Raw genomic sequence first — 22,465 nt, 5'->3', positions numbered from 1 at the left:
GAAGTGAGCCACAGCCAGTAGTACAGCTATTTCAATGTGGAAGGGTGATCCCAACAAAAGATGCCCAAGGTTCCCAAGTGTGATAGAATTTCTCAGAACGATCCAGGATTACACCGGCCATTTTTTCCTGGTTCATGATCCAGGAAATTTTTTTCTTTGCTGCTCTGGGTGAAACATTAGGCGTTTTCCAGGCTTTTGCCAGGGTGAGTTTGGCACCTAGTAAAATAAAGTGGATGAGGCGTTGTGTAATCCTGGGCGTTCCCGAGACTGGGAAGTTGAGAAGTGCAATGAGGGGGGATGGAACGATAGTCTGTGAGGCAATAGTGCTTATACAGGAAAAAATTTTACGCCAGAAATGTCGCACTCTAGGACAGGACCACCAAACATGAAGCATATCACCTCTAAGGTCACAGCCCCTGAAACATAGATGAGATGTGGACGGGAAGATGTGAGCAAGTTTCGTGGGTACTAAGTACCACCTGGTAAGTACTTTAATGCTCGCTTCTATGAGACCGGTATTCATGATACCCTTGTATGAGTAGGAAAAATTCCTTTGCCAAGTCTCCAGGTCCCAAGATTGGGCTAAGTCATCTTCCCAGGCCAACATGTAAGAGGTTTTAGACTGTTTACCTGAGAGTGCCCTGTAAACCAGTGAGATCCCACCCCTCTGCTCGATGCCCTGCCCACACCATTGTTCATAAGGGGTAATTTGTGGAGCGTCTGTGAAGGATCTATATTTTTTGTGAAGAAATGCGGATATCTGTGTAAATCTGAAGAATTCAGATCTGGGCATGTCCAGTTTACTGACACAATAGGCCTTCGTTAGGGGGCCTAAAGGTCTGAGAAAGTGACCTATTCTGTATAGCCCTTTGTCTAGCCACCACTGGAACGCTTTGATGTCTAGGCCCGGGTGGAAGTCTGGGTTGTGAAATAAGTGCTTCAGGGGTTCTAAAGAAGAAATTAGGTGTGCATTGCCTTTGAGGGAGTCCCACAAAGTGAATGAATGGGATAGCGTCGGCGACATAATCGGGGGTCTAGATTTTTTGGAGTTCCATAGAAGGAAATCGAGGGTATGAAGCGGGACTGCCAATCTCTCAATGTGTATCCAGTCAGGGTGTTCCCATCGGGAGTAGATTCTGGAGAGCTGAGAAAGTTGAGCTGCTTGGAAATACCAAAGCAAGTCTGGCAGACCCATTCCCCCCTCTGTTCTTAATCGATATAGGACCGATTTAGCCAGTCTGCGTCCACCTTTCCCCCAAATAAATTTGATGACTCTGGCTTGGAAGAGCCCAAGGTGGTTTTTATTTATTGGTATCGGAAGGGTTCTAAAATAGTAAAGGATACGTGGGAGTAATGTCATTTTGATGGCATTGATCCTTCCCAGCCAAGTCATGGGAAGACCCGACCACTTTAGGAGATCTTTCTCTAATGTTTTGTACAACGGCGGGTAATTAGCTTGGTAGAGGAGGTCTATCCTTGGTGTTAGTTTAATTCCCAAATATGTAATATATGAGTTGGTCCATGAGAGTTTAAAGCTATCTCGAAGCCTAGAGATGAGTGAGTCTGCAAGATTAATGTTAAGTGCTTGAGATTTGCTGTAGTTAACCTTGAGGCCAGATACCAAGCCAAAGTCATCTAATAAGCGGCATAAGTTAGGGAGCGTTGTGAGGGGAGAGGATACAAAAAGTAGGATGTCATCCGCAAACAGTGCGCATTTGTGAGTTTGGGAGCCACAAGTAATACCTTTGATATTGGGGTCGTTTCTAATAGAAATCGCCAGAGATTCAATCGCTATAGCGAAGATAAGAGGGGATAGAGGGCAGCCTTGTCTCGTCCCCTGTAAGATAGGGAAAGACTCAGAGTAAAATCCCTGCAGACGGACCTGGGCTGAAGGGGTTGAGTAGAGAGCCCTCAGAACATTGAGAAAGTGCTCACCAAAGCCCCAACGCTGTAAAGTGGAGAAGATGAACGACCAGTTAATAGAATCAAATGCTTTTTGTAGGTCCAAAGATAGCAAACAGCCTTGTCGGGGAGCTCCTTTGTCCCAGTTGGAGTTTAGGATAGAAATCAGGTCAATGGCCGCGTACACACGGGCGGACTGTTCGCCCAACCTTGTCCGCTGAACAGTGTTTGGGCGGACAGTCCGCTCGTGTGTGGGCTTTCAGCGGACAGTTTCAGCGGACAGTTGGACGGACAAAGTCTTTCGGAAATTCTGAAAAACTGTCCGCTGAAACTGTGTTTGAGCGAACAGTCCGCCCGTGTGTGGGCCTGTCCGCTGTACTTTCGAAATGAGCGGACTGTTCCCGCTCGGAAAGTCCGCCCATTTCGAGCGCGTGTACAGGTAGGCGGGGCCCGCGAAGGAGACGTCGCGGGCTCCGCCGCCTGGAATGGGCTTAAAGGGGAACCCCAACGCCGAAAAAAATCGGCGTGGGGGTTCCCCCAAAGTCCACACCAGACCCTTGTCCGAGCACGCTACCCGGCCGGCCAGGAAAGGGGGGCGAGCGAGCGCGCCCCCCCTCCTGAGCCGTACCAGGCCGCGTGCCCTCAACATGGGGGGGTGCCTTGGGGAAGGGGGGGCAGCGCGGCCCCCCCACCCCAAAGCACCTTGTCCCCATGTTGATGAGGACAAGGGCCTCTTCCCGACAACCCTGGCCGTTGGTTGTCGGGGTCTGCGGGCGGGGGGCTTATCGGAATCCGGGAGCCCCCTTTAAGAAGGGGGCCCCGGATACCGGCCCCCCACCCTATGTGAATGAGTATGGGGTACAATGTACCCCTACCCATTCACCTGTGAAATAAAGTACAAAAAAAAACACAACACAGGGGAAAAAATATTTTATTGCACAGCTCCGGGGGTCTTCCGTCTTCGGGGGTCTTCTCGCCGGACTCCTCCGCTATGTGTGTGTAGCTCTTTTACTAGCGGAGGAGTCCGGCTTTCTTCCTCCCCGCCGCCGGCCTCTTCTCCCGACTTCGGGGGTCTTGTCCCCCTCTTCGGTTCTTCTGCCGGGCCACCGCGCCTTCTTGTAGCTCTTTTACAGGCGGTGGCCCGGTCTTCTGTCACCGCTGTCGCTGTCGCCGCCTTCCGTTCTTGTTCTTCTTCTTGTTCTTCTTCTTCTTCTCCAGGCGATGTTGACACGTCGCTCCCTCCGGCCGGAATGCCAGAGCCGCGCTGTGCGGTCACTTATATAGTGACAATGGGGCGGGGTCACATGGTATATGTCACATGGGTTGGTCACATGGGTTGATGTCACATGGGGACTATGACATCGTAAGGGGGCGGGGTCACCATGTGACCAACCCATGTGACATATACCATGTGACACCGCCCCATTGTCACTATATAAGTGGCAGCGGAGCGTGTCCCTGGCATTCCGGCCGGAGGGAGCGACGTGTCAACATCGCCTGGAGAAGAAGAAGAAGAACAAGAAGAAGAACAAGAACGGAAGGCGGCGACAGCGACAGCGGCGACAGAAGACCGGGCCACCGCCTGTAAAAGAGCTACAAGAAGGCGCGGTGGCCCGGCAGAAGAACCGAAGAGGGGGACAAGACCCCCGAAGTCGGGAGAAGAGGCCGGCGGCGGGGAGGAAGAAAGCCGGACTCCTCCGCTAGTAAAAGAGCTACACACACATAGCGGAGGAGTCCGGCGAGAAGACCCCCGAAGACGGAAGACCCCCGGAGCTGTGCAATAAAATATTTTTTCCCCTGTGTTGTGTTTTTTTTTGTACTTTATTTCACAGTACTTTATCCCCCCATGTTGAGGGCACGCGGCCTGGTACGGCTCAGGAGGGGGGGCGCGCTCGCTCGCCCCCCTTTCCTGGCCGGCCGGGTAGCGTGCTCGGACAAGGGTCTGGTGTGGACTTTGGGGGAACCCCCACACCGATTTTTTTCGGCGTTGGGGTTCCCCTTTAAGCCCATTCCAGGCGGCGGAGCCCGCGACGTCTCCTTCGCGGGCCCCGCCTACCTGTACACGCGCTCGAAATGGGCGGATTTGCCTCCGCCTTACGTGGGCGAGTCCGTTCATTTCAAAAGTTGAGCGGACTGTTTGGCAAACAGTTCGTTGAAACAGTCCGCTCGTGTGTGGGCAAGTCCGCTCATGCAAATTTTGAGCGGACTGTTTGCCGAAACTGTTTGACGAACAAGGTTGGGCAAACAGTCCGCGCGTGTGTACGCGGCCAATGGCTCTGCGCGTCTGGTCAGAGCCCTCTCGGCCTGGGATAAAGCCTACCTGGTCTTTATGAATATACAGGCTAATGAAAGAGGCCAGGCGGTCTGCAAGGATCTTAGTCAGAATCTTTAGATCATTGTTGATGAGGGATATTGGTCTGTAGTTGGAGACAGCACTAGGGTCCTTGTCAGGTTTAGGAATAACCGTTACATATGCCATATTAGAAGAAGCTTCTAAGGTACCCCCTCTCCGGAGCTCATTGAAAAAACGAGCGAGGTATGGGGCTAAAGTGGAGGAAAAGGTTTTGTAGTAAGGTATAGAGAAACCATCTGGGCCAGGAGCAGAGTGGGGTTTTAATTTTTTGATCACAGCACAGACTTCCTCCTGTGAGATAGGGGCATCTAAGATTTGACGATGGGAAGATTTCAAAATTGGGTTTTGTACCGTGTCAAGGAACCTATCAACCTGCGCTTGCGTTGGGCAGTCTTTATTACTATAGAGGGATTGGTAGAAAGAATGGAATTGTTCCATTATGCGTTGCGGATTTTGGGAGAGGGTACCACCTTTTATTTTGATTTTAGGGAGAGCAGTGTGTTTGATTTTTGGAGAAAGTCGACGAGCTAAAAGTGTACCTATCCGATCTCCCTGGCAGTAAAAACGGGATTGATTCCAGCGGATCCATTTCTCAGCTCTAGTAGTGAGTGCTAGGTTCAAAGAAGTACGAGCTGCATCCAGGTCCGAGATGGGAACCTCGGAGGGGCGAGCCTTGTGCCTTTTAGATAGGGCCGCAAAGTCCTGCTCCAATCTGACAATATCAGATTTTTGTGCTTTGTTAATTTGAGAAGCAATTTGGATAAGGTGTCCCCTGAGAACCGCCTTATGAGCAGCCCAAAGGCACGAGGGTCCAACCTCCGGGGTGTCGTTGACTTGAAAATAAGCTTTAATTTTGGTTTCAATCTCCGCCTTCCTGCCCGGATCGCTCAAAATAGATTCATTGAGGCGCCATCTCCTACTGGGTCGAGCCACTCCAGAGCGGCGAAAGACTATCACCACCATAGAGTGGTCCGACCAGACTACGTCTTTAATGAAAGCTCTGTTTGTTAAGGGTATGGTATGGGAGGTAACCCAGATGTGATCTATTCTCGAGAAAGATTGGTGGGGACTGGAGAAATGGGTATAATCCCTCAGGGATGGATTCATTTCCCTCCAGATATCAATCAGCCCATGTTGGGAGATTAGTTTGGCTATACGCAGACTATGTTTAGTGGGTCGAACAAGGCGTTTACACGGGGGACGCGCCTTGTCCATGCCCGCATCAAAGGCCGTATTCGAGTCACCCCCAAAGACTACAGTCCCCTCCAATAAAGGTGTCACGGTGTCTAGAAGATTCTTAAAGAAGGCATATTGGCCTCTGTTGGGGGCGTAGTATGAGATGAATGAGTAGAGATGACCATCCAGCTCTCCAATCACTAGGATAAATCTGCCTTCTGGATCTTTAAGTTCTGACTTGAGAGCGAACGTACATCTGTTAGAAATAAAAATACCCACCCCCTTTGTTTTATCGTCTGCATTGGCCAGTGAAAAATTAGAGAATTTGGAATGGATAAAAGTAGGATGAAAGCGTTTAGGGAAATGGGTTTCTTGCAGGAGTGCTACATCAACTTTTTGGGAGTGAAAATGTTGAAACATTTTCCGACGCTTGGCCAGGGAATTTAGGCCTTGGGCATTATGAGTAATAAGCTTAAGGGGAATTTTGTCTGGATCAGTTACCGCCATCGAGCAGAGGAGTGGGAATACCCCGATACACAAAGGCACTTACCCGCAGAAGATTTACAGACCAGGATAAAAGCAGACCGGTGAGTGACTCAACGAGCATGGATGAAATCCGTGTCTTCCCTCTCCAGATGACCTCTAGGGAAAAGAAAGAGCAGAGAATGAGCAAGAAAAGGAGATAGAGAGGAGCAGAGAAGGTAAGAAGGGGGACAAACATGACCCCCGATGCGGGCGGAAAAAAAAATACCGCCTGCAAATAAAAATTCAGACACCTCCCCAATCTCAATCCCAAAGGGGATGAAGATAGGGAGTAATCCTGACCAGTGAAGGGTCAATACCGAGTTCACTAGGCAGGAAGGGGTGCATGAGCACCGCCCTAGCAAGAAGGACCAACTAAACATTTAAACAATACATAACTGTCAAAAAAGGGCCCCAGAACCAACGCTAACATTGGAAATCGTTTAAGTCTCCCCAAGGATCAGGAGAGAATAAAGAAATACAAATCAGGAGAAGTAAAATATTTGAGTGTGGCAACATAAAAATTGGTACAAAAGGGTTAGCTAGTTCCCCCCAACACAGATGAAGACCTTGAGTGTTGTTCCCACCCACATGGTGAGGTATAATCTAGGCAAAGTCCCTGCTCAAGGTCCCCGAGAGGGGATTAGTATCCCCCAAAGTCCCAAAACTTGTACTGTAGGTAGATCATAGAGAGTCAAGGAGGGACATTGTCCTTCGATTTCTTGTGTCTTGCGGGTTTCCACATCGAGTTCAGTGGACTGGATGGACTGGAGGGAAGTTGCCTTTTAGCCGAGTGAGGAGAGGGCTCCTGTTGCATAGCGATTGGGTCGTGAGAGATGAGGCCGAGTCGTAAGAAAAGCTGTTCCCCTTCTGGAAGAGAACTAAAGGTGTAAGGTTTGCCATTGAATAACATCTTCAATTGAAATGGAAAGAGCCACCAATATTTGATGTCCTTATTCATAAGGATTTGAAGTAGCGGTTTCAAGGTGCGTCTCTTTTGAATGGTGGAGGGAGATATATCAGCAAAGACTTGTATTTGGTGACCCTGAAAGACGATTTTAGACATGGATCTGGATTTCTTCATGACTGCTTCTTTCACTGTATAGTGATGAGGCTTTACTACAATATCTCGAGGCAGGCCATCATCCCTGGGGGGCCTGAGGGCCCTGTGAGCCCTATCCAGCTCTAGATGGTGTTGTGGGACGTCAGGGAGTAGATCTTTAATGAAAGCCTGTATTGTCGCAGGAATGTCCTTGTAGGATTCAGGGAGTCCCCTGACCCTAAAGTTGCACCTCCTATTTCTATTTTCAAGGTCATCTATTTTGGCGTTGGCAATTTCCAGTTGTTCTTGTAAGACTTGTAAGCAAGCAGAGTTTTGATTTGTTCTGGAAATCGTCGCATCCAGGTTGGATTCAATAGTTTCAATGCGAGATCCGATGTTCTGGAGGTCTGCTTTGATGTCACTTGTGATTTTGGTAGCCGTGTTTTGTAGGCCCCTGTCCAGGAGTTCTGCAAATTTAGCAAAGAGTTCAGTCACATTGATCGACTGCAGTAGGCCCAAGTCTCCAGGCTGAGTTAGAAGTTGGGGCTGAGGGAGGTTAGCTCCCAAGGGTGGGAAATCCATGTCTGGGAATGATTGCTCCAGAAGAGACACTGTGGAGGCTGGCGAAGCCATTTCAGGACAATCGGTGCTTGGCCGTCGTTGCAGAGCAGATGAGGAAGAAACCGCCAGCTGTGCCTCGGTCATGTAAGCCGCGTCTGAATGGCGAGGTCCGGTCGCCAATTTCACCTCTGTATTGGAAGAACGGGTCGTTTCATAAGTCGGCTCGAGGTTTCTCCTGACAGCCCCGGAATACATTGGGGAGATCCCTGATATATTTACTACTCAGCGGACAAGTTGTGGATTGAGCGTTGGTTCTTTGGGCACCGTCATCAGTCCTGGTCCGCCAGGGTGGGACGGGACTCCAGGTCTATGCGGCCATCTTCGGAGCTGCCGTGCATGCGCCCTCTGGGGGCAGAGCTAGTAGAAAGCAGGAGACTCCCCTCCCCCACCACACCAGCAGCGTGTGGAAAGAGGACTATTAGGCCTTTGGGTTTAGCAAGATGGCTGACCTCAGTCAGCACAGACTCAGTCCAGGGTCAGGCCGAACGAAAGATGCAGTGTGGGGGGGATTGGGAGGTATAAGCTGTCCAGGGGGGGGCCCTGCAGTCAAAAGCAGCGGGTTGTGGGGTAGCGGTCCGAGAGCGATGCTCTTCCGCGGGCGTCCGCCGTAGGAAAGTCCGGGGATCCACAGGCTTTACTAGGCCGCACTAGGCCGGACCCAGCCACGGCCTCCCCGCTCACCCCCGAGGCCCGAACGAGCCACCGGAGCACTCAGGGAGGGAAGATCAGAAGGGTTGGAGGGTGGATGGTCGTCCCCTACCGCTTGATGTAGCTAAAAACTCGAAAATTCGGCAGGCCTCCGGAGCGGCAAGATGGCCGCCACGAGCTCCCGGTGTCGGCTGTCCCGCGGCCGAGTGGAGGGGTAAGTGCTCCAAATAATGCCACCAATCGCTACAGGGCACTCCAGGGATTAGATTGCTGTAGGTTTAGTCACCAGACGGTGCTGGAAAAGGGAGGATGGCGATGGATGGAGCTCGGGTTACTCGGAGCTCCCTCAGAAAGCGTCCATCGCCTAGCACTTCCGGTCACACCCCTCGGCACTTAGCACTTTACTCATTATGTGATTAGTAAAAACGCACATTAAAAACGCACAAAAGTACTTCTATAAGATGCATATTGTAATTGCACATTAGTATATAGTAATGTAATCCAAATAGCATTTTTGTTATATATTCTTAAGCACGGTTTATATTGTTAGTTGTACAACTGCACATAAGGATTTTTATTTTTATTTGTATTTTTATTTTCATTTTTTTCTTAGCATTTTTCTCACATGTCAGCTACTAGTGGATAATTTAACTATAAGACGAGACTATTGTAGACATCTAGTAGATATAAAAACAGGAGAGCGCCATAACTACCCCCTTTTTTATATTAGTCTCTGCACCATATCCTTCCCATTCCAGGTATGCCCTTGGTGGGGCAATCCTGAGGGCAGAGAAAATCAGGACCACTAAGACACTCCCTCTCACCAGATCTGGAGTGAGTTTTGGTGATGCCACTACTGTTCTGCTCAGTGTTCTCCTTGCTGGAGAGAAAGCGGTATCTGAGAACCTGTAGTGCAAGCATCTCCCTTCTGCTTCCTCTTCATTATTACCCCACCAGTCATCTGATCACCAGTCATCGGGCCTGGATATTTAAGTCAAGGAACCTGATAAGATATCTCATCTGGTGTAGAAGGCTTCTATTAGTTGGCTCTATTCTGAGATTAGAGGCTAAAGCTTGGCTCTTATCTCAGGAAAACTAGAGGATGTGTGAAAGAGCCAAAACCAGATGTTAGGTGCAAAAAAGTTATTTTTTTTGGAGTAATTCCAGATTCCCAATACGTTTTGGAAGTTTCAAGGGCCTCCCTTCATCAGGGCTAAACGGGCAAATCATATAATAGAATTCATCTGCAGCTTGTGTGTGGATATATTTAAATCACCCTGTGCAGTGACGCAACGCATTAGGAAGGAGTCAGGTGTCATCACTTGCGGCCATGGCCGAGACCGGAATTACTCTTATTGTAGTCGGATTGTTGGAATTTTAAATGTAAGTTACTACGTTTGTTTATTAATACATTTTTATGAAATACTGCACAATGGAGCCATCCCTCTTATTTCATGCCCTCACCGCATCTGATGAGCCTGAAGCCTGAAGACATCTTCCAAAAATACTGCTATTGCTGTGGGGATCGCTGGAGGTCGATCAATTGTGGGCACCCTGCTTCTACTTCATATTAAAGCTCGATTTGACCTGTAGGGGTCTTCATTTGAGGTGAGAGGCTGGGAAAATGAGTGGCGCACTTCAGATGGTAATAGCTATTGGATGAAGTGGATGCCGATCAATTATATTGCACATGCACTTTTTATATGTATGAACTGTTATATGGAGATATGCTCCCTTCTCATTGGAGTTTGGTTGCCCCTTCTGGACATTGCACCTTATTATGTTACATGCACTTTATTAGATAATTGAACGTTATTAGAGGTTTTTTTTTTTTCACATCTGTGTTATCCATTTGCACTTTATGAATTTTATTGCACTTTATATTGCTAGCACTTATGCTATATTGAAGATTTTTCACACTTATCGGTCTCACACTTGTTGCAGCACATCCCTGGCAGATGCTGACAGTTAGTTTGTTGTATATATATATATATATATATATATATATATATATATAATTTACTTTTATTTTGTTTATTCTGTTCTAGTTAGTGCCACATACCTTCTTATTTACATGACCTATTTCTGTGTGGGAACACTTATATATGTTGGCGGCTTCTCACATCTGCCGTGTTTATCCTCATGACACATCACAGGAAGCACCTCCATGGTTAACAGAGGACAGAATTAAAATTAGACTTGGGAAATTTAACATTAATAAATCACTGGGACCAGATGGCTTGCACCCGAGGGTACTGAGGGAACTCGGTCCAGTAATTGCCAGACCAATGTTCCTAATTCTTACTGACAGTCTACTGACTGGAATGGTACCAGCTGATTGGGGAAAAGCAAATGTAGCACCAATATTTAAAAATGGCCCAAAAATACATCCCTGGGAATTACAGACCAGTTAGCCTAACATCAATAGTATGCAAACTCTTAGACGGGATGATAAGGGACTATATACAACAGTTTAGTAATGAGAACGGTATCATTAGCAGTAATCTTCATGGATTCATGAAGAATCGTTCTTGCCAAACCAATCTACTAACCTACTATGAAGAGGTGAGTTGCCATCTAGATTGTGGAGCATCAGTGGGTGCCGAGCCAGGGACCTAGTGGGTCAGCAGGGGAGATGCTTGAAGAGCATCTGTGAGTGCCAAGCCAGTGACACAGAAGGGAAGCAGGGGTGACACTTGAGGAAGATATTGAGTTATGGAAGTGGAAGAGCTCAAGGGACCCAGTGGTGATTGGGTCTGAGAATCTAATGAGAGAGACTGGAAGCTCAATGAGTGAAGACCTACAGTGAAAGACTGTAGCGTGCAAGGAGAACTATTTGTGTTACCAGTAGTGAAGTACAAATACCGTCAGTGACTGTTACACAATTTGCTGCCAAAGGAGACAGCGGTCCTACCATTACAGAAGTGGTGTCCGGCTGGAGGCCTTCCACTATATAGCTGTCTATCTATAGAAGTCTCAGAGTCTGCCAATTGTCATTGCATCTACTTAAGGGTGTCCTTGCCCTAACCCTCTCTCCCACAGTTCTTGTTCAAGAGACAATAAATCAATTTGTATTCAAAAAGTGTCTGGCGCCCAGTACTTCAGCTTGTAATACACCCACCATGCCTTTTAACCGACGCTACCAAGAAGTATGTCAGCTCTCCCTGATTCTGGAGGTCACCATTAGGCCTTTAGAAGTCCGAGACCTCACTACATAGAGGCTGTAGTCCTAGGGTGTAGAAGGTGAGGTAGGAGACGGGGGTCTCCAGAGAGGTGAGTATAATACTGTGACAGACTCACCCGGGACAGAGTATTTTGGAGGGGACTGAATGCTAGCCTCTTGCCTACCAACTATGGGCCCTGGCATTTGAGGGAGCTACAAGCATTTAAGGAAGATATTCTGTTATGTAATGCAAAAGGACATTATTAAGGAGGCCATGGTGGTCTCTGCCAGCTTGGGACTCAGTGGACAGACGTCAGTGAAAGGAATGCTGATTAATGAGATCTGGAAAGCCCGGGTCTTTCACCCAATAGTTTATTGTGCTCATTAACACACCTTTGTCTCCTAGCAAACTATTGGGGTATGTGTTTATACTTATGTGTATTGTAAGTGAGGAGATGGCAAATCTACCCTGAAAGGTGACATCTCTGAGTCACCAAGTCTGGGTAAATGATTAGATAACTAGCTCATGTTAATTTATGTTTCTGGTTACAGGTGTATTGTTAGAGTAATATGAGCAGGAGGGGGGAACCTCCTGTTCAACTGTATATAAGACTGTATTCTTGTTCTAATAAACAGTCCATGTTCAGCAACCAAATGAGTATTGCCTTGTTTGTGGTTGTGAGCGGTTGGAATATCTGATATCTATATTCAGACTGGGAGGAAACGGTATGTGACAAAAGCACTCAAGCAGAGTGTGGGGTGTTTTGTCACAAATACCTCTTCTATTACAGAGAATGGAGGGGAGTTAGGAGACACCAGACGGAGGAGTATAATACCTTGTCTATTACAGATAATGAAGGGGAGGTAGGAGATATGGAACACCAGGGAGGGGAGTATAAATCCTCTCCTACTACCCGGAATGAGGAGAAGGTAGGAAATATAGGCCTCCATAGTGGTGAGCATAATACCTCTTCTATTGCAGGTAATGGAGGGGAGGTAGGAGACCAGAGGGGTGATTATACTACTTTTTACAGATAACTGGAGGTATCATTTGATCAGACAGGGTCTATTTAAGCACCACCCCAGAGGTTCCCCACTCCTTACCTTATCATATCATCAATCATTTTGCCAATGGAGATCTGCAGGGTCCCGAGGGTCTCATGTGCAGGAAGGATATAGGCTAAACGTGTAAAGCTCAGCATGCTGGTGACAGCAAACAGAACCTCGGCTATGAACTGTGGGTCCTCCGTGTTCCACTCTATGCGACCTGTGGGAGAAAATAAAATGACACTTTTCTGGGTTTTTTTGTGTAGTTTAAAACACCCAAGCAACCTTCCTGGTTGATTGTGGCCATTCATAGCAATATACATAAGAAAATATATTATGCGTTACACTATGGGGTGTATTGATTAAAATAAAACAGTTTTTTTAAAACTGCATGCAAATTAGTTATGTATAAATGGGACAAATCAATTGTTCTCAGGCTATATTCTCTGCAGATTGAATGTGTGAGTGAGGAAAATATCACATTATGGGCATTAGATGGAGCTGTCCTAGGAAATAAGTATGCTCCGCAGTCCCATCTAGTGGCCATAATGCTGTATTTTAATTACTTAAAGTGGAGGGCCACCCTAAAATAAAACAAATGGCATTAAAATGCTTAATTTTTTTTAAGGAAAAAATATAAAAATACATGTAACTTACCTAAAACCGCTGTTGCTAGGCAGTCTTCCTAACCTGCCTCTTCCTATTCCACGGCGTTTCCTCCTCTTCGGTGAGCGGCCCCATTGCCTTCTGGGACGTGTGTGTCCCAGAAAACAACGGGGCCATTCACAAAGCACCGCACGACTCACGCATGCGTGGTAGGAAACGGGCAGTGAAGCCGCAAGGTTCCACTGCCTGTTTCCCTTTGTTAAGATGGAGGCGCCAGCAGTCGATCCGATGGATGGATCGGCCTCGGGCAGCTGTCATTGCGGGCTCGCTGGACAGGTAAGTGTCCTTCTTAAAAGTCAGCAGCTAGTGTTTGTAGCTGCTGACTTTTAAAAGAAATAAATAAATAGTGGCCAGAACGCCCCTTTAACTACAAGCCGCTGCAGTTGTACTGCAGCAGGTTGGCTCTCCTGTGCGAATCGCCATCATTGTATGTTGCGTGCATACACAGCAATATGTGGACACGTGCGTGCGCGTGCCCATTCGCTAGCGCAGGAGCCAATCAGTGCGTCCGGCAGACTCAATGTCCACCGGCCACCCACGATCGCTCCACAGAGAGGCAGAACATGGATCTGCCAGTGTAAACAAACAGATCTCCGTTCTGTCGAGGGAGTAGAGTGAGATTGTTTGTTCCTAGGGATTAGGAACAGCGACCTCTCTCTACTCCCTGTCAGTCACCTCCCCCCACAGTTAGAAAGCACCTCTTTAGGGAACACTTAACCCCTTGATCGCCCCTGGTGTTAACCCCTTTCCTGCCAGTGTAATTTATACAGTAATCAGTATATTTTTATAGCACTGGTCGCTATATAAATGTCACTGGTCCCAAAATAAAGTGTCAAAAGGGTCTGATCTGTCTGCTGCAATGTCGCAGTCCCGCTAAAAATCACTGGTCACCACGGTTACTAGTGAAAAAAATAAATAATAAAAATGCCATGAATCTGTCCCCTATTTTGTAGACACAATAACTTTTGCACAAACCAATCAATATACGCCTATTGGGATTTTATTTTACCAAGAATACATATTGGCCTAAACTGGGGAAGAAATTCGTTTTGTTTATTTTTTGCATTTTTTGGGGATATTTATTATAGCAAAAACTAAAAAATATTGTTTTTTTTTCAAAATTGTCGCTTTTTTTTGTTTTTATTGCAAAAAATTTAAACTGAAGAGGCGACCAAATGGCACCAAAAGTAAGCTCTATTTGTAGGAAAAAAAGGATGTCCATTTTGTTTGGGTACAGCATCACACGGCCACGCAATTGTCAGTTAAAGTGGAGGGCCACCCTGAAAAAAAAAATATAATAAAAATGACAAAAAAAAATCTAAAAAAAAAAAAAATGAAAAAAAAAATTTTTTTTTTTTTACTTACCAGAAATGCCTGTTGCTAGGCACATAATCCTAATCTTCCTCTTCCTCCTCCGCGGAGATCTTCTGGTCTTCTCTCCTCGTCGCGTTGTCTTCTGGGTAATGGGTCGCGCTGTGTTCTGGGAACTGTGTGTTCCAGAACACAGCGCGTCCCATTCACAAAGCGCTGCGCGACTCGCGCATGCGCAGTAGGAAACGGGCAGTGAAGCCGTAAGGCTCCACTGCCTGTTTCCCTTACAAGAAATGGCAGCGCCGGGACCCGAGAGCCGAGAGCCGAGGGACGGGTCGGCCTCGGGCGGCCGACATCGCGGGCGCCCTGGACAGGTAAGTGGGCTTATTAAGTCAGCAGCTGCAGTGTTTGCAGCTGCTGACTTTTTTTTTTTTAAACGGCCCTCCGCTTTAAATTGACTCAGTGCTGTACTGCAAAAAATGGCCTGGACATTAAGGCTTTCGGTTCATTAAATGTCGTTTCTATAGACAAACAAGGCAACATTTTTATACATTTATACATACACCCCTAAGTGTATAGACAAAAGAAGTGATAAGTGCGATTATGCATTTTCAATTTCAGTCACCAGGTAATGCTCTTTTGGCTTATTTAGACATGTTTTCAAAGCTCCTTAATCCCTGCTCCTTAGCATGTTCTCTGTACAGCTCTGTGTAAGGTTTCAGTCAAAGACAGCTTGTCTATAGTGCTCTGCGAATCCTTTGTCTTGTACTAAATGTATATTTATAAGTAAAAATGATACAAATACTGTATATGTGTGTGTGTTTTAAACACTTAAGCACCACAAGATTTTATCCCGTTCATGACCAGGACATTTTTTGCTATTCAGCACTGTGCTAATTTAACTACTAATTGTGCAACACTGCTCACAAATAACATTTCATAACATATCATTTTTTTTCACACAAATAGAGCTTTCTTTTGATCTTTTAGTATTTGATCACCACTGGGTTATCTATATTTTGCTATAAAAAAAAACAAAAAAAAACAAAAACCTGATAGTTCACATCCAATAAAAAAAAAAATAATAAAAAAAAAAGTTCTTCCTAAATTTTGGTCAAAATGTATTTTGCTACATGTCTTTATTTAAGAAAAAAAAAATTGCAACAAGTGTATATTAATTGGTTTGTGTGAAAGTTATAGGGTCTACAAACTATGATATGTACAGTACAGGGGTTAAAACTAAAAACGTAAATGTGTTTTATTGGGATTTTATGTGATAGTCCAACACAAAGTGGCACATAATTTTTTTTTGTTTCAAACATTTTATTGATTTTCAGTACATCAGTGCAAAATCAGAAATACAACTCAACATTCCGTGCACAGCACTGTTGAATCGAAAAAAATTGAAACTGTTGAAAGAAAAAGTAAAGAAAGGGTTATTCTTTTCATATCATTTGTTTTAGTTATTTTGGGGGAATTGTCATAGTGTAGTGTCGGCACTCATAGGGCACTTTCTATTTGGGTACAAGACTTTCCCATTTTAGCCTATGAAGTGGGGAAGTGTCCTTGTTACCCTAATCAGTTTGAGGATTTAGGATGTGGGGGTCTTTATGTGTTATCCTATCCTCCGGGCACCCCTAAAGGGTTCAGACTGTGTCCAGAAGTGGGAACTCTGTGTAGTTATAGCCTGTAAGAAGTGAGATTGCCCTGCATGAGGGGTCACACCTGTGCTGGTGAAACCGTGATTGTGAACATATGCCTACGCTAGATCCCTTTGTGTGGTTTAGCATCGGGATTTTTTTTAAGCCCATATAGCCTGCTAGTGTGTTAACCGTCAGATGCTATTTCGGAAGAATAGTTCTAGGTATTGTGTATCTTGTTACAGAAGTATGGAATTTGCCTGTAAGTGTTGTGTTAGGGGTTGACATTTGTCGATCCTGTGGGATTATTGGTCCCGCTTTGAGCTAGAATGTGATACTCTGGAGTGCTCTTGAAATGTCTCCAGCAGGCCCAGGTTTTGTTGAATTTGTTAGGGTTGTCTTTGGATTGGTGGATGATGGCTTCCATCTCCTCAATAAGGTTTATACGTTGAAGCCAGCTGGAAATAGTAGGGAGGCTACTCCCTCTCCACAGGACTGATATGCATTGTTTTGCAGCATTTATCAGGTGTAGTGTGAGTGATTTTCTATAGCCTACGTGTTACCGAGGCGTATAGTGGAGTAAAAATAGTGCTGGTGTGAATTCCAGGTTGTATGTTGTGATTTGCTCAATTAGGCGGTGTACTTCCCTCCAGTAAGGTTGGATAAGCTGGCATTCCCACCATATGTGGAGTAGGGTACCTGAGAATTGATTGCATCTCCAGCATAGTGGGGAGCTGTTGTGGTCGAATTTGTGTATCCTGGTTGGAGTCCTGCACAATCTGGAGTACAGCTTGTAGCCGTTCTCTTGAGCTGAAACATTCATTGATCCTTTGTGAATGTGATCTAAGATCTGTTCCCATTCATCCTCTGCTAAGTCTAATGAGAAATCAGTTTCCTATTTTTGACTGAATCCATTTTATTTAGGACTGTAAGAAGAGAAGAGGAGAGAGTATGCAGTTGAGATCAAGTGCCTTTGAGGCTCCGTGGCTAAACATAAAGTTTCAAAGATTGTGTGGTCTCTGGTTAGCTGGGTTTGCAGTTTTAGATTTTCTATAAAATGTCGGATCTGAAGGTAGGTGAAGAAGGGCAATTTATGTTCCAGAAAACAGCTTAGTAGGGTATTGTTGTTAATAAACCGGCAGAGTAGAAAACCAGGTTCTCTACTCTGATCATAGGAAGTTGTCTTGAGGAGTTCAGTTGCAGGCTGGACAAGCCCGGCAGAAAGTCTGGATTGTGCTCGATAGGAGTCAGAGGTCCGAGGAGGGATGCTATGTTGTGTTTTGCACAAGTCTTTCTGAATTGTGTTATGGTGGGCTGTATAAGCGGGTGATTGCGACATTCCTTGGGGGCGGCCTGTTGCAAAACCCCCGCTAAGTGGGCTATTGGTATTTTTGTTAATGATTCTTCCAATTCTACCCATGCCTTAGTGGTTTTATGCACATGCCAATCAACAACTCTGGTTAAAAGGCAAGCCTGATGGTATTTGTATATGTCGGGGATACCAATCCCTCCTTTAGATTTGGGAAGCGTTAATCTATCCCAGCTAATTCTGGGTGATTTGGAGGACCAGGTGAAGTTCCTAAATAAGTTTTTGCATGTTACGAAAAGCCCTAGGGATGTGAATAGGAATGGCTTGGAGAAGGTACAGTATTCTGGGTAATATGTTAATTTTTATGATGGCTGTTCTACCAAACCAAGAGAAGAGGCCCGAGATCAATCTGTGAAGGTCTGATCGGATTGATTGGAGGATAGGTAGGAAATTATAGGCATGCAAATTTGCGAGGTTAGTGGGAATTTTAATTCCAAAGTAATTTATCGCTCGCAGTTCCCACTCGAAAGGGAAGTTTAATTGGTATTGAGTTACCATTGGTGCAGGGAGCGAAACGTTAAGTGCCTTTGATTTGCCAAAGTTAATTTGTAAATTGGTGAGCAATTTAAAATTGGTAAGGTCTTTAAGTAAGTTAGGAATGGATATCAACGGGTCTGTCAGAAAAAGTAGTATGTCATCTGCGTAAGCCGCTATTTTATGATGTTTGTGGCCGATTTGTATCCCTTTTATGTCTGGATTGTCCTGTATCTTTCGAAGAAGGGGTTCAATGGTGAGGATAAATATAAGGGGCGAAAGGGGACATCCCTGTCTTGTGCCGTTGGACACGGAGAAGGCATCTGACAGGTGGCCGTTAACTCGTACTCTGGCTGAAGGGACTAAGTAGAGTGCAAGTATGAGTTGAAGCAAGTGCTCTGGGAATTTCATTGCCTTCAGTGTAGCTGCCATGTAGTCCCAGGCCACTCTGTCAAACGCCTTCTCTGCGTCAAGGGACAGCAAAAAGCTGGGTCTTGAGGATCGGGTTAGTCAATGATGGATATTGATGGCTTTTATGGTGTTGTCCCTTGCCTCACAGCCGGGAACAAAGCCTACTTGCTCTAGCGAGACCAGTTTGGGGACTAGAGGGAGAATGCGATTTGCCATTGTTTTTGCAAAAATATTAATGTCTACATTTAGTAGCGAAATAGGCCAGTAGTTGATGACTAAGGTGACATCTTTGCTGGGTTTTGGTATCAAGGTTATATGAGCCGATAAGATGTCTTTTACTGCTGGATACGTGTCTGTGAGTGTGTTAAACATTGGTAGAAGTCTCGAAAGTAGGGAGTCTGAAAATGTCCTATTGTAGCCAACGGTTAGGCCATCTGGGCCTGGGCTTTTGCCCGATTTCAGTTGTTTTAGGGATGTAAGGACCTCTTCTTTAGTGATTGGGTGATTTATTGCAGATTCATCAGGGGATAGAGATGTTGGGCAGTATTTAGCCTGGAAGGTTTGTAGAGCATGCACTCTGTCTACGTCTGTATCTTTGTCATCGGTCAAGGGAGTTGGTAGATTGTATAGTTTGCTAAAAAAAGGTGACAAATTGTTTTGCTATGTCTTCCAAGGATGCTAAAGTATGTCCTGTGGGGTCTTTTATGGCGTGTATTGTGGTGTTTGCCTTTTTATTTTGTAGGGATTTTGCCAGAAATTTGCCCAATTTGTTTCCGTGCTCATAAAACAATTGTTTGGTTAGTGTGTATTTTTGTTTCAGTTTTTTCCCTATGTCTTCCAGTAGTTCTTCTCGTGTTTGTGTTAGTTCTGTTAATGCCTCCTGAGCTAATGTTGTTTTATGTATGTTTTCCAGAGAGTGGATGCGTTTATAAAGTGATTCCATATGTGCCGTTTTTGCTTTTCGTATTTTTGCCTGTAGGGATATGAATTCTCCCTGGATAACACATTTGTGTGCGGCCCATAGGGAGGCTGGGGCTATATCAATGGTATCATTCTCTTGGAAATAGTTACGGAGTCTAGATTGTATAGTTTGTCCGTTAATAGAGCATTGTTAACTGGGTCTGTTAATAGAGCATTGTCTAGTCGCCATATGGGTGTTTGTCTCCTACCCATCGGAAAGGTCAGTCATGGAGATGGGGTTATGGTCCGAAATGATCATCGGGTTAATGGTAGTCTTAGTCAAGAGAGGTAGGTCGGTTTGTGAAATGAAAAAGTAGTCCAGTCTGGAGTATTTGGTGTGAGGAAGCGAAAAAAAACTGTAGTCTCTCGCTGTGGGGTTCAGGGTGCGCCATGTGTCATGAAGGGATAAATTGATTAGCTGTGTTTTAATTGTGCGGAGGGCTCTGTAAGAGATGGTAGATGTTCCGGAGGATGTGTCTAGTGTTGGCGAGAGCGCTACGTTAAAGTCACCTCCTACAATTAGTATGCCTCTCTGGAAGGAAGTCAGCCGCAGCAAAGTTTTGCGGAAAAAAGCTACCTGATGTTTGTTGGGTGCGTACAGGTTTGCGAGTGTGATAGGCTTATTGTGGAGTATGCCTTTTATGAAAATGTACCTCCCTTATCACTGTCAACTTCCAATATTTGTATGGGGCAGTTTTTGAGATAAGGATCGAAACGCCTTTTGATTTTGAGTCTGTATTAGTAGCATGGTATACTTTCAGGAATAGATTATTGTTTAGTTTTGGTATGTTGTTGGATCGAAAATGGGTCTCTTGAACAAAAGCTATGTGTGTTTTGGTTTTGTGTAATAGTGCTAAAAGTTGAGATCTTTTCTCAGGCACGTTCAGGCCACGTGCATTGATTGAATAGCATTTGATGGTCATATCTTGTGTTTTTGGTGAGTGCGTAGCCATATTTGCATGTCTAGTTGGGGTGGTACCTACAGTGTTTCTGCACAGATGCCTATGCGGTGTGAATTGATAGTTTGAGTGCCTAGTTTTGGAGAGTCGAGTTTGACTTGGGTGAGGTTTAGTAATCGACGAGACTAGGTTTGCACCTATATGTCTCTTACCGAGAACAGGTCAGTAATTTCTGGCAGCTCTAAGAGCACAGGGGAGCCAGTCGAAACTCTACACTGCGGCAAGGGTTTGTATGGGGGTTGGTATCGTGGAGGCATAGAAGACAAGTGGACAATACAGTTCCACCCGCCACCACAGGTAAAGTAAGGTCTGTATAGAGGAGGAAATTAAAAGAAATCACTATGGGGCAATGCAATGTCAAACCCACAGGTCCAGAAGAGGGATATGGTAGATTAGAGGGCGTTATGTAAGTCATCACAATCTTGACCAAGGAAGGTCAGGCCTGTCCTTAGGTCCTTTGGTATCTCTATATAGTGGTTACCTATGCGGTTGGTACTGCATTAATGCTAGGATACAGCAGTGTGGTTTAGCATGTGTTGCGACTTTTGGAGGAAATTTGTCTCATCTATTCAGTCTGATGGATCGTCTGCTGTTGTTATATGTGATAGGTTGGTATCAGCCCTTCGTAATGTTTCAAGGCACCTCTGGATTATCATCACAGTTAACTGTGTATGTACACTACATGTAAAAGGGCTCTGTGTTTGAGTGTGTTTGTTGCTTATGTGACTTTGAGGGTGGTCTATTTAAGAACCACGGGTCCCCACTCAGATCAGGGAGCTGCTTCGTAATTCCATCCCTGTGTGAAAGTGTGACTTATACCGGCATCCCTCCGGTCTATCCGAATTTTTGGGATTGAGAGCCTGCATAACTGAAGCGGGAAAGAGCCTGTCTATGCCTTGTGGGATCTACATTAGTTACATAGTTAGTCAGGTTGAAAAAAGACACAAGTCCATCCAGTTCAACCACAAAAAATAAAAATAAAATAATATATATATATATATATATATATATATATATATATATATATAGTAAATAACATACCAGCCCATATACCCAATTCTATACCCACAGTTGATCCAGAGGAAGGCAAAAAACCCCAGCAGAGCATGATCCAATTTGCTAAAGCAGGGGCAATCGGATTTTCCCCGGATCAACTTTGCCTACAAATGTTAGTACCCCGTTATATTACGTACACTTAGGAAATAATCCGGGCCTTTCTTAAAGCAATCCACTGAGCTTGCCAGAACCACCTCTGCACGGAGTCTATTCCACATTTTCACAGCTCTTACTGTGAAGAAACCTTTCCGTATTTGGAGATGAAATCTCTTTTCCTCCAGACGTAAAGAGTGTCCCCTTGTCCTCTTTGTTGACTGTAAAGTGAATAACTCGACACCAAGTTCTCCATATGGACCCCTTATATATTTGTACATGTTGATCATATCCCCCCTTAATCTCCTCTTATCAAGAGTGAATAAATTCAGTTCCTCTAATCTTTCCTCATAGCGGAGTTCCTCCATGCCTCTTATCAGTTTGGTTGCCCTTCTCTGCACTTTCTCCAGTTCCCTGATATCCTTTTTGAGAACTGGTGCCCAAAACTGAACGGCATATTCCAGATGAGGTCTTACTAATGATTTGAACAGGGGCAAAATGATATCTCTCTCTCTGTAGTACATACCTCTCTTAATACAGGAAAGGACTTTGCTTGCTTTGGAAACCACAGCTTGGCATTGCATGCTATTATTGAGCTTATGATCTACCAAAACCCCCAGATCCTTCTCCGCTATGTATTCCCCCAGTTGTACTCCCCCTAGCATGTATGATGCATGCATATTCTTAGCCCCCAAGTGCATAACTTTACATTTCTCAACATTAAACCTCATCTGCCACATAGTCGCCCAATTAGACAGAGCATTGAGGTCGGCTTGTAAATTGGAGACATCCTGTAAGGACGTTATTCCACTGCATAGCTTGGTGTCATCTGCAAACACGGAAATGTTACTTTTGATCCCAGACCCAATATCATTTATAAAGATATTAAAAAGTAAGGGTCCCAACACTGAATCTTGGGGTACACCACTGATAACCTTAGACCATTCAGAGCGACTACAATAAAGTATGAGAATTTGTACGGTAAAGTTGGTGTGCTTTGGAGTGATTGCATAACCATAGGTTTGAAATAATCGCTACCTGGGCTTGTTTGC

General features: G+C 45.3%; 1 protein-coding gene across 1 annotated transcript in view; it reads right to left on the bottom strand.

The window, feature by feature from the left end:
• LOC143927334 (short transient receptor potential channel 2-like) overlaps positions 1-22,465 on the bottom strand; it is a 125,785-nt gene that overhangs the window by 38,476 nt on the left and 64,844 nt on the right. The window contains exon 7 of the mRNA XM_077451339.1: positions 12,532-12,694. Within this exon, the coding sequence (XP_077307465.1) occupies positions 12,532-12,694 (163 nt within the window). The remainder of the gene's footprint in view (positions 1-12,531; positions 12,695-22,465) is intronic.

The sequence above is a fragment of the Lithobates pipiens genome, unplaced genomic scaffold, assembly GCF_037356315.1.
Source record: "Lithobates pipiens isolate NorthernLeopardFrog02 unplaced genomic scaffold, aLitPip1_a1.2 Scaffold_23, whole genome shotgun sequence".
NCBI lineage: Eukaryota > Metazoa > Chordata > Amphibia > Anura > Ranidae > Lithobates > Lithobates pipiens.
Note: the sequence above shows the minus strand (reverse complement) of the source record. Positions and strands in the feature narration are given on the sequence as shown.